Source organism: Nicotiana sylvestris, chromosome 3 (genome assembly GCF_000393655.2).
Source record: "Nicotiana sylvestris chromosome 3, ASM39365v2, whole genome shotgun sequence".
NCBI classification, from domain to species: Eukaryota; Viridiplantae; Streptophyta; class Magnoliopsida; order Solanales; family Solanaceae; genus Nicotiana; species Nicotiana sylvestris.
The window spans coordinates 109284503-109299215 of record NC_091059.1 but is presented as its reverse complement, the minus strand read 5'-3'; the positions used below and the strand labels follow the sequence as shown (position 1 = coordinate 109299215).

The following is a 14713-nucleotide window of genomic DNA, read 5'->3' as shown; positions in this document are numbered from 1 at the left end:
TGATCTCAACAACGGGAAGGACCAGCTTGAGAAGTCTGATACAAAAAGTGGTGAAGGAATCCATCTAAAATATTCCTCTTAAAAGCAAAGTCTACAAAGTCTGCAACAAAAGGACACAATGTGTGGAATAAAGTGGTCATGAGCTATTCAACAAGACTCCTTCTTCTAACAAAGGAGGAAACAGTGATGATCAAGATAATGAACCACTTTTGGTTCCTAGGAAAATATCTGATGTTTCAAATGGCAAGGCTAATATGATGAGTCAGATGAAGGAGACAGATAAAGACAATGCAACATCTTTTTTCACTTCTCAAGAGGAACTTGGTACTTCAATTACTACTAACTGAAGCTGAAGAAAGAGTTGGAGATGTAGTGCAAAAAACTCCACAAGTAGAAGAATAAGGAGTGCAGGGAAATCCACTTAATTTACTCAGTTCCTCTACTAATCAAACTTTAGTTCCCATGAGGAAACACAAAATCTCCAATCCACATGATAACATAATCAAACCCCCTTGATTCTGGATTCAGACAAAATCAAAAGGCAGAAATTCTCTAGTCCTTTCTGTATTTCTATCCCAGATAGAACCCCAAAAAATATCAAGGAAGCCTTGTAGGATGCTGACTGGCATTCAACAATGCAAGATGAACTGCATCATTTTGAAGGAAACAAGGTTATCTGGTGGTCAAGAAGAGCACATCTGGAATGACTCATTCTATTGGATCATGCTTAATCTCATGGGGTACAAGGAAATACGACCCAGTAGTTCTCTCAAAAGCTGAAGCAGACGCTCTTAACATGGCAAAGAACTCGGTCCATCAAGAGGACCAAACTCGTTGATGTTAGATACCTTTGTCTCAGAAATAATGTGAAAAAGGGACTTATTTGCATGTGATTTTGCTGTACAAGAACATTAAATTGCAGATATCTTCACCAAAGCTGTGAGCGAGGAACATTTTGAAGGAAACAGGGTGAAGCTGGGGCTATTTAGGCTTAATTGAGAACCTGATACCTCATCAATTGGCTATAAAAATCACCTTTAGGTAAAACTAGCTAAAGTGTTTTCTGCCAAGCCTAACTCACATCGATACCGTTGCAGATGACGATCATAGAAGGTAAAGGTATAATGCTGAACTGCGAAAGAAGATCAACTAAAATCTTTTTCAAAAACCGTTCAAGAATTAGGTTCTTGTACCACAGGTTAGTAGTAATGTGTTGTTTTTGCATGATTTCTCAAAAATGTTAAAAAAATTAATTCAACTGCCACATCATCTGACTTTTCAAAATTTGCATGTCACGTCTTGTCTTTCAAATCCCTTCACTTCCTCTGCACGATAACGTATTCCCACAAACCTACTGCCATTTCAAAACCCTTCAGAACCCGGTTCTCTCCCTTCTCATCATTATCCCTTCTTCCCATATAGCTCTCTCTCTCTCACACAGCAGTTATGAACCTTCATCTCCTTTGTATCTCTATGATCCTCTCTTATCTTCTTTCTCACTCAAATTCCCTACCAAATCCTCCTACAATGGCAATCGAACAATCTCTTCCTTCTCCTACCATCAACACCACTCACACTTCCCTATCATCCTTAAAGTCATCTCCAGAAATTCACTCTTCCACTATTCCCAATACTACTGCACCCATACATGTTTCCTCCTTATTTCCTATGGTGTTTCCTTCTCCGTCAAACTTTGTCTCCCTTCCATGTGTTGAAAACCCTATGTCTCCTCCTTTATTTTGATCTCACCAAAGAACACTCAGGAAGTGTTACCTCTTAGGTGTCAGAGGTCTCTGAGGATGATCCTGATCAGGATCTGAACTCCTCTATTTTAGACTCAGTGACTCTCACAGAGTCACCAGAAAAGGAAAGCACACAATATCATAGCTATCGCTGCTGAGAGTCTTTTGAATGAAGGAGCCTATCTCATGTCTGAGTATCAGGGGGAAGAAACTCCATTCCTAGGCGATGTAAGAACCATGGTACTCTTCGAGTCTCCAGTCCATGAAACAGTCACAGAAAAACCTGTTGGAGGACCTGACTCTCTTCCAGTTAAATCAACTCTGGAACCTCTTGTTTATCCTAAGCCCTTAGAATCCTCTTCCAAGCCACCCACTACCAGGTTGCAGCAGAAAGAGGCTTTTGAGTCTACCTTGCAGAAAAATAAGAGGAGTGTCAAGACAAAGAAGAAGAGGTTGATGAAACAGGGGGAATTTTTGACTAACAAAAGCATTCCAGTGGATGAGGTTGACAAAGATGCTCTAAAGGAACCCCGTTCCTTAGTAAAAAGATCTACAAAAATCTAGAAGTATGTGGATGGAGCTTCCGATGAAGCTATTGAAAAACAAAGTGGAACATCCGTGAGGGGTAGCAGTAAGTCTAAGAAGAGTGTAGTTGAGCAAGCTATGTCTGAAGGAGATACTGTGGGGTTTGTAAGTTGGAAAGGGAAGTCTATTGAAGAATCTAGAAAACGAAAATGGGAAACTGTAGGGGTACCTGGTTCTCTGAAGACCATACCTAGTGACAGTGGTCTTTGGTAGGAGAGATTGAGAACTCAGAAAATTTTGTGGGGTCGTATGTTTGATCCGACAGTCTTAGAGATGGCAGGTATGAGGCAAGTTCTGGAGATGGTGGAATTTCAACAATGGGAGCATTTATTTCAGGAGGATATGCCTAATGTGTACGAAGATGCGGTACAAAATTTCTACGCATCTCTCTTCACTGTTGAGGGGGATCACATCTGTGTGCTAGTAAATGGAGCAGACATTGTGCTTGATGCTTCAACATTGGGGAAGGTTCTCCAAATTTCATGTGAAGGGATGTCCTCAGTCAAGGGTGTATGTGGTGCTAACTTTGGGAGAGCTATCATGAAGGAGCAAGCTATTCAGTAGGGGGAACAGATGCATAAGAAGGTACTACTTCCTGAGTATCAGCTTCCCTTTGAGCTAGTCAATAAGGTGTTTTTACCTCATGCTGAGAGGCGATCTATCGCTACAAAGTCTAATCTGGTCTTAATGGAGACTCTTGATGAGTTTGTCCCAATCAATCTGCCAGCAATCATGATAGACCATATGCAAAAGGTGGCAAACTTTAAAGGCGGCAACCATGGGCTTCCATATGCCTTTCTCCTCACTCGAGTGTTTAAGTTCTACAAGGTTCCTTTGGCTAATCCCAAAGTGGGCACACACAAGCAAACCTTCTCCAAAAAGACTCTAGAGGAATGTGAGTGCATAGAAAAGGTTGGTGGAAGCATCTCGACCATTTCTCAGCTGATCAATGCACAAAATGCTGCTTCTGAAGAGATCAGGAGGTTGAGGGCTCAGAATGCCATACTAGAAACTCAGCTCAGTCAAGCTGTTAGAGGACCTGGTTCCGTTAATTCCATCAATGAAGAAGCTACCCGCTTGACAAAGGAAAATGATGAACTTCGCGCAAAACTGCTTGAAGAGCAGCTGTCTAGAAATGCCCGTCTGGACCTGGCTATCAAAACCCTTGCTGCTTCTCTCTCCAAGTCTCCCTCTTCTAGTGCCCCTTAGAAACCTCTCAGTGACCAGTTGTCTTCTGTTATGATGTTTTGTGGCTGCTATTTCTATTTTTGTTTGTCTTTTTGTTGATGGCATATTGGATTTCACCGTTACTGCTCCTATTTCGCTCAGTCCATTGTTCATATCAATGAAACAACTCCTCATTTTGCTTGTACAATGCTATTTTCCTTTGGCTTCTCTTTTTTGTCATGTTATGTGCACATATGTGGCATGAGTTGGTTGTGTTAGACTTTTTTATGTTGTTTGCCTGCTTGTGTATTTTTAATGATGCCAAAAGGGGGAAGTATATGTACTAAATGCAATGAAAATGATTGAAACGGAGGATCTGATTATGGGGGAATCAAAAGCAAAAGGTCAGGGGGAACTTGTGAAGTTCTTGGTACCTCATCTGGTTATTTCTGCTCTAAATAAATAATTATCATTGCCTAAGTTTGTCGTCATCAAAAAGGGGAAAATTGATGGGTTTTCAATGTATTTGCCTTATATTTTCATGATCTAACATACTTACTGTTAAGAACCAGATAGGGTACCTGACTCACTTGGTACACATTTCAAATAAACGAACTTTAGCCTGAACTCCAGCTAATGTGAACTGCTGCAAACAAAGAGAAAAGAGGAACAAAATAGGGACATGATCCCTTGGTGTTCTCTAACAGAAGTTCAAGTCAACTATACAGCTGAAAAGCAATTGGAGAAAGTGACTGCATGCAACTGTACACGCTGACAGTGCAACAGCCACTTCCCATTGGGAAGAGGCGTGTATCAACCAAGAATTGACATCATCCTTGTGATGTCTTTGGTAGTATAACAACATGGTGCAAGGCACAAGATATTCACTTGAGCATTTAGTGATATTCTCTCAAGCATTAAAGAGTTGATCCAACATTGAAATCACTAGTGTGTCAAGAACAAGAAGACAACTCCACTAAATGATCAGTTTCACAATGAGTCTATGTGTATCCGTAGTTGAGTTGTAATCTTGTTATTTGTTCTTCATTATAACTCCTATATTGCTTTCTTAGAAGCTGTGTTTTAGCAACCTAAAATCACAAACCTTCTGAGTTTGTGTTATGACTAGGGTTAGTCATAAGTTAAAGTCTTTGTAACTAGTGAGTGACAAAGTGGCTTGTGGTAAGTGTATCACAAGTTAGTTGAGTTGAAGTCTTTGTAATAGAGTCATTACAAAGTGGCTTGTAATAGTGTTGTTACAAGTTAGTGAAGTTGAAAGCCTACAACTGTAGGTCGTGGTTTTTGTCCCCTTGAGTGGGATTTTTCCACGTAAAAATCCCGTGTCTCTTTTACTTACTGCTTTATTAGTATTCTCAGTGGAAACTCATAGAGGACCAGGTACTCTATAGTTTGGTGGACTCATATAAACTAACATGTTGGATATCTATTTTTTTTAGTTTTACATTGGTTTATAATGAAAACGCATAACTTAGTTTATCTTTTTCTTTAGTGCTTAGTTATGTAATTAATAGTACTTATTAGCTATACTTATTTTTGTATGACCTACATAGTATTTTTAGTTTATGTTAGTTTTCATTATAGCTTATTAATTAGCAATATTTTTTTTATGCAATTTTATTATCTTTGTTATTAAATATTTTATTATAATGCTATGACTTATCTCATATAATTGTACTATTTTATTAGAACATACATTATATAGTTGTATCTTACTATAACTAAAGAAATATTTGGAGCACAATTTACATATTTTGTGCTATGAAGACTTTACCGGAAAAAACTTGAAAACCCGAAAAAAATCGAAAAATCCAAGAAAAATTGAGATTGAAAAACCCGACTTTATTGGTGTTGGTTTTTTTTATCTAATTAGATAAGAGGTGTGAATGGAAAATGGAGGTAATCAAAAAGTTTGAAGTGTTTCCTTTACTAATGCACTTTGTCCCTCGCCGGAAAATGGGAAAAAAATCTTTGTGCTTATATAGAGAAGCATGTCTTCTAGCTCTTAAAGAGTTGAGAAGAAGTAGTTCCTTGCACCATCGTCGTCGTCGTCGCTCGGCTTCCACATCGGATTTTCCGATTTCCGTTATTTATTTTCTTTTTCCTGATATTTTTTGCGCGAAATTTTATTTCGCGGTTAATTTCCTAACGGTTATTTTGAATTTAAAATTCGCAACCGAACTTCTATCGAATGGTACCTCATGTGAACAAGTAATTTCGCACCTATTCAACCCAAACTGTTTAGCTATAAATTCAGAGGCTTGGCCTCACTTTTCCAATACCTAAAATCTGCATACTCTCCCCTCTCTCTTTTGCATTTTTGCACTGTTTTTCAAAGCAAAACGTAAGCATAAGTGTGGTTTGCTGTCGTTTGTTGAGTTCGAAGAAGTTTTATAATTTCCATTACCGGTATTATAGAACAGTTGTTTCGTTCTATCCTGGGAAGGATTAATCCAATAACCTTGGGCAATAGTGAGGGGATTAAATTCCTTAAGGAAATACAGTTTTCTGTTAGGCTCGGAATTTTTTGTTTATTATGCTTCTATTCTATTTCTGCTTTTGTTTTGTTTTATTTTTTGCAGAAATTAATTTCGAACACGGGTTGATAACAAGCTTAAGGAATTTAGTTTTACATTCTGTGTTCGTCTTACTTTCTGCTTTGGAAGACTAAAATTTGAGCGATTTTCTACTCCCATTTTGGAGATTTTAAAATCTTCGGATTTTCTACGCCACTTTGAGATTAAAGTCTTTGTGACTTTCTACTCAATCTAAAATTAAAATCCTTGTGATTTTGTACTCGATTGTTTGTATTCGGTTTGAAGATATAAAAACTTCACCGACTTACTAATTGTGGTTGTGTCAATTTCTTTTACAGAAACATGACAACAAGGACAGAACAACAGAATGGCACTGTTGGGACTGCTACTACTGCAATGGCTACTGCATCTTCAAGTCGCACAATGCCTGCACCAGCAGAAAAGCCCAAAAAGTTTTTCGGCGTGGACTTTAAGCGTTGGCAACAGAAAATGTTCTTCTACCTGACCACACTCAGTTTGCAGCGCTTTATCAGCAAGGACATTCCAGTTTTGGGAGAAGAAACTCCTGAAAATGAATAATTTGTGGTCACAGAGGCATCAAAGCATTCTGACTTCTTATGCAAAAGTTATATTTTAAGTTGCTTGGAAGATGACTTGTACAATGTTTATAGCATTATGAAAACATCAAAAGAGTTGTGGAATGCTCTTGAAAAGAAGTACAAGACTGAAAATGCTGGACTTAAGAATTTTGTGGCCGCCAAATTTCTGGATTTCAAAATGGTTGACGACAAATCTGTCATAATGCAAGTCCAAGAATTGCAAGTTATTGTTCATGACCTCCTTGCTGAAGATATGGTCATAAATGAAGCATTTCAAGTTGCGGCATTTTTGGAAAAGCTACCTCAGTTGTGGAAGGACTTTAAGAATTACTTGAAACAGAAGCGCAAGGAGATAACGTTTGAAGACCTTATTGTTCGTATACAGATTGAAGAGGACAACAAGGCTGCTGAGAAAAAGTCCCGTGGTAACTCAACAATAATGGGAGCAAATATTGTTGAGGAAGCATCTACAAGCAACAAAAAGAGAAAGAAGCCATCTGAACCTAAGAATTACCCGAGCAATAAGAAGTTCAAAGATAATTTCCACAACTATGGAAAGGTTGGACATAAGGTCATGGACTGTCGTACACCAAAGAAAGACAAGAAGAAGAGCCAAGCGAACATGGTTGAAAAGAATGATGAAATAGAGGACTTATGTGCCATGCTATCTGAATGCAGCTTGGTAGGAAATCACAAGGAGTGATGGATTGATTCTGGAGCTACTCTCCATATTTGTGCTAACAAAGAGTAATTTTCCTCTTATGTTCCTGTAGCGCCCGACGAGACTATCTTTATGGGAAACTCCGCAACAGCAAAAATTAAAGGAGTTGGGAAGATATCTTTGAAGATGACTTCAGGCAAAGTTGTGACTCTAAACAATGTTCTCCATGTTTATGAAATTCGCAAGAACTTGGTCTCTCCTGGACTTCATATCAAGAATGGATTTAAGTGTATGTTTGTTTCTGAAAAAGTTGAAATAAGTAAGAATGATGTGTATGTAGGAAAATGTTACCTAACTGAGGGCCTTTTCAAGTTGAATGTAATAACTATTGATATCAATAAAGTTCAAGCTTCTTCTTACTTGCTTGAGTCAAATAATTTATGGCATGCACGTTTAGGTCACATCAAGTTCAAAACTATACGAAAAATGGTTAACTTGGAAGTATTACCTAAATTTGAAAGTGATAATTTGAAATGTCAAATATGTATGAAATCTAAGTATGTTAAACATTCTTATAAGTCAGTTATAAGGAATTCAAATCCTTTAGACTTAATTCACATAAATATTTGCGACATAAAGTCAATACCATCTTGCAGTGGGAAAATTATTTTATAACTTTTATTGACGACAATACTAGATATTGCTATATTTACTTACTAAATAGTAAAGATGAAGCAATTGAGGCATTCAAGCAATACAAAAATAAAATTGAAACTATGACGACTCGATAGGTCATCTTTTGTTTTAGAGCCTAATTTTGCGCTTCGAAGCTTTAAATACCTCATCTTAGCCCTCCTCAATTTGCGTATGCAGTCCAGGCGTGTTTACGGAAAGCTTTTATGTTAAAAACTGAGAAAATGTGAATTTTTTGCCTTAAAATCCATTTGAGTTGACTTCGGTCAATGTTTTGAACAAACAGATCCAGATTCGTATTTTAACGGTCCAAGTGGGTCCGTATCTTGATTTGGGACTTGGGTGTATGCCCAGAATTGAATTCTGAAGTCCCTAACCCGAGTTATTGCACTTTGTTGAAATTTGAAAGTTGAAAGCTTATGGTCTAGGTCCAATATATTTATGACTTGCCTGTCGAATTTGGTGAGAAACGAAATTGGTTTGATGTGATTCGGACATCCGATTGTTAATATAGCAATTCTAGAGTTTCTTGAAAATTTCATTTGATTTTGGTGTCCGACTCATAGTTCTAGGTGTTATTTTGGCAATATGATCATGCGAGCAAGTTCGTATGATGTTTTTAGACTTGTGTGCATATTTGGTTTATAGTATCGAGGGCTCGGGTGAGTTTCGGATAGGCAACAAAGTTTTGGACTTAGAAAGACTCAGCTGGTGTTCTTCAGTTTCTGGTACAGGTCTCAGACCTCGCATTTGAGAAGTCTGGCCTCGCATTTTCTATATGGCAGCAAACATGTCAGTTTCGCATTTGCGACCATAATCTTCGCAATTGTAAAGAGACCTAGTTGCGCATTTGTGACCAGGTCTTCGCTTTTGCGATGGGCACTGGGGGAGTTACTTCGCATTTACGATCAATAGGTCGCATCTGCGATCATGCCAGTTTGCATTTGCGAACAATTTATCGCATTTGCAATGAAAGCAGAGATGGGAAGGACTTCGCATTTGCGAACCCCAGGTCACAAATGCGACATCTGCAACTTATCAAAATGGGAGTTAGACAAGATTTTTGTTCATTTTCTCAAATTTTCAAACTTAGAAACCCTAGAGGCAATTTTTCAAAGACCACTTCTTCCCCAAATTATTATTAAGTGATTCTAAACTAGTTTCCTTCAATCCTTCACTACATTTCCTAATATTTCAACCTAAAATCTTGTGTTTTCATGGTGAAGATTGGGTAGAATTAGGGATTTTCACAAAGTGGGGATTTAGACGTCAAATTGAGGCTGGATTTCAAAACAAATTATATAATCGGGCTTGGGGGTGAATGGGTAATCGGGTTCTGGTCCGAATTTCTGGTTTGGACCAAGCAGGATCGAGAGTTGACTTTTTCAACAATGACCTAAATTGAATTCTTTGCAATCGTGGGTAGTTCCTAAGGCTTAATTTAAATCATTTGGTTGGTAATTGATAGATTCTATTGGTTCGGAGGCTTGTTGAAAGGCAAAGCCGTGGTTGAACTTTGAATTGGTCCTTTGGAACAAGGTAAGTGTCTTGGTTAACCTTGATTTGAGGGATTAAGAGTTATTTGTCTATTTGCTATATGTTTAGATGTTGGGTACAACGTATATGTGAGGTGAAGAGTACTTATGTGTTATTGTCGGGTTAAAGCATGCGGGTGGGACTTGTTCCTTGCAATTATTGCTTACTTGATCAAATTATCCATGGTTAGACTAGTAATTTGTTAAATTGATCATTCTTATCGTGTTTTATAGGCTTTTGTGATAATTGAGTATTGATTCCAAGTTGAGATTGGTATTGTGGAACCGTTGTGAAATAAGGTTTGTACTTGTTGATCCTATCTCCTTGTTATTACTTGTTCTTTGTTATGTGGCAAGGGAGAGTGTTAATACGTGAAAGCAATGCCGTGCTGTATGTGAGTGTTAATGCACAAAGGGTGATGCCGTGCCATATTGTGAATTTAATGCACGAAGAGTGATGTTGTGCCATGTTATGAGAGTTAATGCGCGAAGGGTGATGCCGTGCCATATCTATTGAATTATACTATGAGTGAGAGTAAAAGTATGAAGGGTGATGCCGTGAAGTATTATTGTTTCGTTGTGAGGATAAGAGTAAAAACATGGAGGGTGATGCCGTGTAATTTTCTTCATTGTGCTTAATTGTTTTTTTACTGGTTAAAGGCTTATTGATTGTTCTGGTTATCATTTCCGATGTATCTCTCGTATCTTGTATCCCCTTTAGCATGTCCCCCTCCCAATAGTACATGTTTAGCTTTTAGTGTTGTTATCTTGTATATATACTGTTATCTGCACAGGTTTATCATGTAGGTGTCTTGTCATAGTCTCGTCACTACTTCGTCGAGGTTAGGCTCGACACTTACGAGTACATGGGGTCGGTTGTACTCATACTACACTCTGCACTTCTTGTGCAGATTTTGGTACCGGCCCTAGCTGTTCGTGAGGCGTAGCAGCTTGGGCTTGCTTAAGGGAGACTTGAGGTAGATATGCTTGCGTCCGCAGACCTTGGAGTCCCATTCTATTTTCCTATTTTACTATTTCTTTTCATTCAGAACACTTGTATTTCTTTCGGAATCTGTTTGTAAAAAATCTTAGGAGCTCTTGAATTGCAACTCCAGATCCGATTTGTATTAGATATTATGGGTATTTATGTTATTCCGCACTTGGTTTTATTTCATTTTGGTTTAATTGACTTTATCTATTGAAATTGGAAGAAATTGACTTAAAGGTTCTCTAACATTGGCTTGCCTAGCAAGTATAATGTTAGGCGCCATCACGGTCCTGAAGGTGGGAATTCTGGGTTGTGACAAGTTGGTATCAGAGCACTAGGTTGCCTAGGTCTCACAATTCATAAGCAGGCTTAGTGGAGTCTGAAGGATCGGTACGGAGATGTCTGTACTTATCTTCCAGATGCTATGAAGTTTAGGAACGAATTTCACTTATATTCTTCTCCATCGTGCGATTTTGTTCTCTCATTGCTAATTGAACTCTACTACTCTTGTTCTCTCGTAGATGGCAAGAACATGCACCACATCTTCAGCTGAGCAGTAGCCAGAGCCCTCAATGGCAGTTCCTACGAGGGGCAAAGGTCGAGGCCGAGGTCGTGCGAGAGGCCGAGGAAGGGGTAGAGCTCAGCCTAGAGCTCGAGCAACAACACCAGCAGTAGTGCCTCAAGTGGAGTTTGATGAGGAGGTTCCAGCCTAGACTGTACCTGTTGGACCAGCTCAGGTCCCGGAGGGGTTCATCACCACCTTAGTGCTTCAGGATGCTTTGGTTTGTTTGGTGGGCTTTATGGAGAGTGTGGCCCAGACCGGTACATTTTCTATGGAACCAACCGTCTCTCAGGCTGGGGGAGGAGCACAGGCTCCCGCTACTCACACTCCAGAGTAGATGGCTCCCTAGTATCAGACTCCAGCAGCCCAGCCATTTGGGTTAGTTCAGCCTGTTGTTACAGCATAGGCCGGTGATGGACCAGTTATGTCTTCTGAGAGCTTATTGAGATTGGACAAGTTTACCAATCTCTTTCCAGTTCACTTCAGTGGTACACCTTCTAAGTACCCACAGGATTATCTTTACCGCTGCGATGAGGTGCTGCGGAACATGGGGATAGTTGAGACCAATGTGGTCGATTTTGCTATGTTTCATATGATGGGTTCCGCCAAGAGATCGTGGAAGGATTTTGTATTGACCAAACCACCTGGGTCGCCTGCTCTTACTTAGGACTAGTTCTCTCAGATATTTCTTGAGAAGTTCCTTCCTGTCATACTGAGAGAGGATTATCGCAGGCAGTTCGAGCATCTGCAATAGGGCGGTATATTATTCACCCAGTATAAGACCCATTTTGTGGATCTGGCCTGTCATGCTATTCTCCTACTTCGTACCGAGAGAGAGAGACAGAGGGTGAGGAGATTTATTGACGGACTTGCTCAGCCTATCAAGTTGTAGATGGCCACGGAGACATGGAGTGAGATTTCTTTTCAGACGGCTACCAATGTCTCTAGACGAGTCGAGATGGTTCTAGCATATGAGAGTGGTCAAGGGTCTGACAATAGGCCTCATCATTTTGGTGGATTCAGTGATGCCTCATTTGGAGCTAGGGGTACTTTTGGTAGAGGCTATCCTCCCAGTCTGTTTCATCCAGCACTCTAGGTATCCCATAGTGCTTCAGGTGGTCGTGGCCCTCATATGCCTTATTTCGACCAGCTAGCCTACAATGCACCACCAGCTCCTATTAGTGAACCTCCGCTCCAGAGCTTTTAGGGTGGTTACTCGGTCGACAGGGTCAGTTTCAAGGTCAGCAGTCACATCAGCCGAGGTCCTATTATACTTGTGGTAATCCGAGGCACATTGTTAGGTTTTGCCCTCGGGCAACGAGCAACTCACAGTATCAGGGTTCTCATGCCATGGTCCCGGCACCGGGTGCTTTACTGCCCACCCGGCCAGCTAGAGGTAGGGGTCAGATAACTAGAGGTGGAGGTCAGACCGCTAGAGGTAGAGGCCAGCCAGCTAGTGCCTGTCCTAGAGATGTAGTTTAGAGTGGTAGGGCCCAACCCCAATTCTATGCTTTTCCAGCCAAGCCTGAGGCTGAGTCATATGACACTGTTATCACAGGTACTATTTCAGTTTGCAGTAGAGATGCTTCAGTTCTATTTGATTCGGGTTTTACTTATTCCTACGTATCATCCTATTTTGCTTCATATTTGGTTGTGCCTCGTGATTCTTTGAGTGCTTCTGTGTATGTGTCCACACCTGTGGAAGATGCTATTGTTGTAAATCGTGTTTATCATTCGTGTGTGTTTACCATTGGCAGTCTTGAGACTAGTGTAGATCTTCTACTTCTCGATATGGTAGATTTTGATGTTATCTTGGGTATGGATTGGGTGTCACCTTATCATGCTATATTGGATTGTCACGCCAAGATGGTGACCTTAGCCTTGTTAGGGTTGCCTCAATTAGAGTGGAGAGGGACTCTTGGCCATTCTACTAGTAGGGTCATCTCTTATGTGAAGGCTCGACATATGGTCGAGAAGGGGTATCATGATTATTTGGCTTATGTCCGTGATTCTAGTATAGAGGTTCCTTTCATGGATTCAGTACCAGTTGTTCGTGAGTTTGTAGAGGTGTTTCCTGCAGACCTGCCGGGGATGCCGCCCGACAGGGATATTGACTTCTACATTAATTTGGCTTTGGGCACTCAACCCATTTTATATTTCGCCATACCGTATGGCCCTGCCAGATTTGAAAGAATTAAAGGAGCAGTTGCAAGATTTGCTTGATAAGGGCTTCATTAGACCTAGTATATCACCCTGAGGTGCGCCCGTGTTGTTTGTGAAGAAGAAAGATAGATCGATGAGGATGTGCATAGATTACCAGCAATTGAATAAGGTCACCATCAAGAACAAACATCCATTATCGAGGATTGATGACTTATTTGATCAGTTTTAGGGTGTCAAGGTGTTTTCAAAGATTGATTTGAGGTCTGGCTACCATCAATTGAGGATTAGGGCATCCGATGTCCCTAATACAGGTTTTTGGACTTGGTACATGCATTATGGGTTTCTAGTGATTTCACTCAGGCTGACAAATGCCCTAGCAGCATTTATGGATTTGATGAACTAGGTGTTCAAGCCTTATCTGAATTCTTTTATATGTTTATTGATGATATCTTGATCTACTCTCGCGGTCGAGAGGAGCATGAGCAACTTCTTTGGATTATACTTCAGACTATGAGAGACAGCCAGTTATATGCTAAGTTTTCAAAATGCGAGTTTTGGTTGGACTCAGTCGCTTTCTTGGGGCATGTTGTATCAACAGAGGGAATTCAGGTGGATCCTAAGAATATTAAGGCAGTTCAGAACTGGCCTAGGCCCACTTTAGCCACAGAGATCTGGAGTTTCTTGGGATTACCGGGTTATTACTGTCGGTTCATGGAGGGGTTTTCATCTATAGCAGCCCCGTTGACCAGGTTGACCCAGAAGGGTGCCCCTTTTAGATGGTCAGACAAGTGTGAGGTGAGCTTTTAGAAGCTCAAGACTGCTTTGACTACGGTGCCAGTGTTGGTGTTGCCCACAGGTTCAGGATCTTATACAGTATATTGTGATGCATCTCATATTGGACTTCATACAATATTAATGTAGGATGGCAGGGTGATTGCATATGTGTCGCGACAGTTGAAGGTTCACGAGAAGAATTACCCTATTCATGACTTAGAGCTGGCAACCATTGTTCAAGCACTGAAGATTTGGAGGCACTATCTTTATGGCATGTCATGCGAGATATTCATGAATCATCGAAGCTTGCAGTATTTGTTCAAACAAAAGGAACTCAATTTGAGGCAGGAAAGGTGATTGGAGCGATTAAAAGACTATGATATCACCATCATGTATCATCTTGGGAATGCCAATATGGTTGCCGATGCCTTAAGTAGGAAGTCAGTGAGTATGGTCAGCCTTGTGTAAATTCCAATCGGTGAGAGACCGCTTGCATTAGATGTTCAGGCTTTGGCCAATCAGTTCATGAGGTTGGATGTTTCTGAGCCCAGTCGTGTTCTAGCTTGTACAATCGCTTGATCTTCCTTGTTTGAGCGCATTAGGGAGCGGCAGTATGATGACCCTCATTTGCTTGTCCTTAGGGACACAATGCGGCACAGTGATGCAAAGCAGGTTACGGTAGGAGATGA

The 14713-nt window shown here is 40.2% G+C and overlaps 2 protein-coding genes across 2 annotated transcripts; both read left to right on the top strand.

Annotated features, from left to right (window-relative positions):
• The first annotated feature begins 6724 nt into the window (after positions 1-6724).
• Positions 6725-7351, top strand: LOC138887822 (uncharacterized). Its single transcript, XM_070169610.1, has one exon. It carries the CDS (start codon positions 6725-6727, stop codon positions 7349-7351), a length of 627 nt encoding a protein of 208 aa, XP_070025711.1.
• A 4628-nt stretch (positions 7352-11979) lies between these two features.
• Positions 11980-13310, top strand: LOC138887821 (uncharacterized). Its single transcript, XM_070169609.1, has 2 exons — positions 11980-12133; positions 12607-13310. The coding sequence occupies exons 1-2, from the start codon at positions 11980-11982 to the stop codon at positions 13308-13310; spliced, it is 858 nt and encodes a 285-aa protein (XP_070025710.1).
• Positions 13311-14713: the final 1403 nt, after the last annotated feature.

Bases quoted from the DNA above. Each gene is read 5' to 3' on its own strand.
- LOC138887822 (XM_070169610.1), top strand. From the start codon at position 6,725: ATGAAAACATCAAAAGAGTTGTGGAATGCTCTTGAAAAGAAGTACAAG.
- LOC138887821 (XM_070169609.1), top strand. From the start codon at position 11,980: ATGGCCACGGAGACATGGAGTGAGATTTCTTTTCAGACGGCTACCAAT. The intron at 12,134-12,606 runs GTACTTTTGGTA...ATGCTTTTCCAG, and splicing joins TGCCTCATTTGGAGCTAGGG to CCAAGCCTGAGGCTGAGTCA.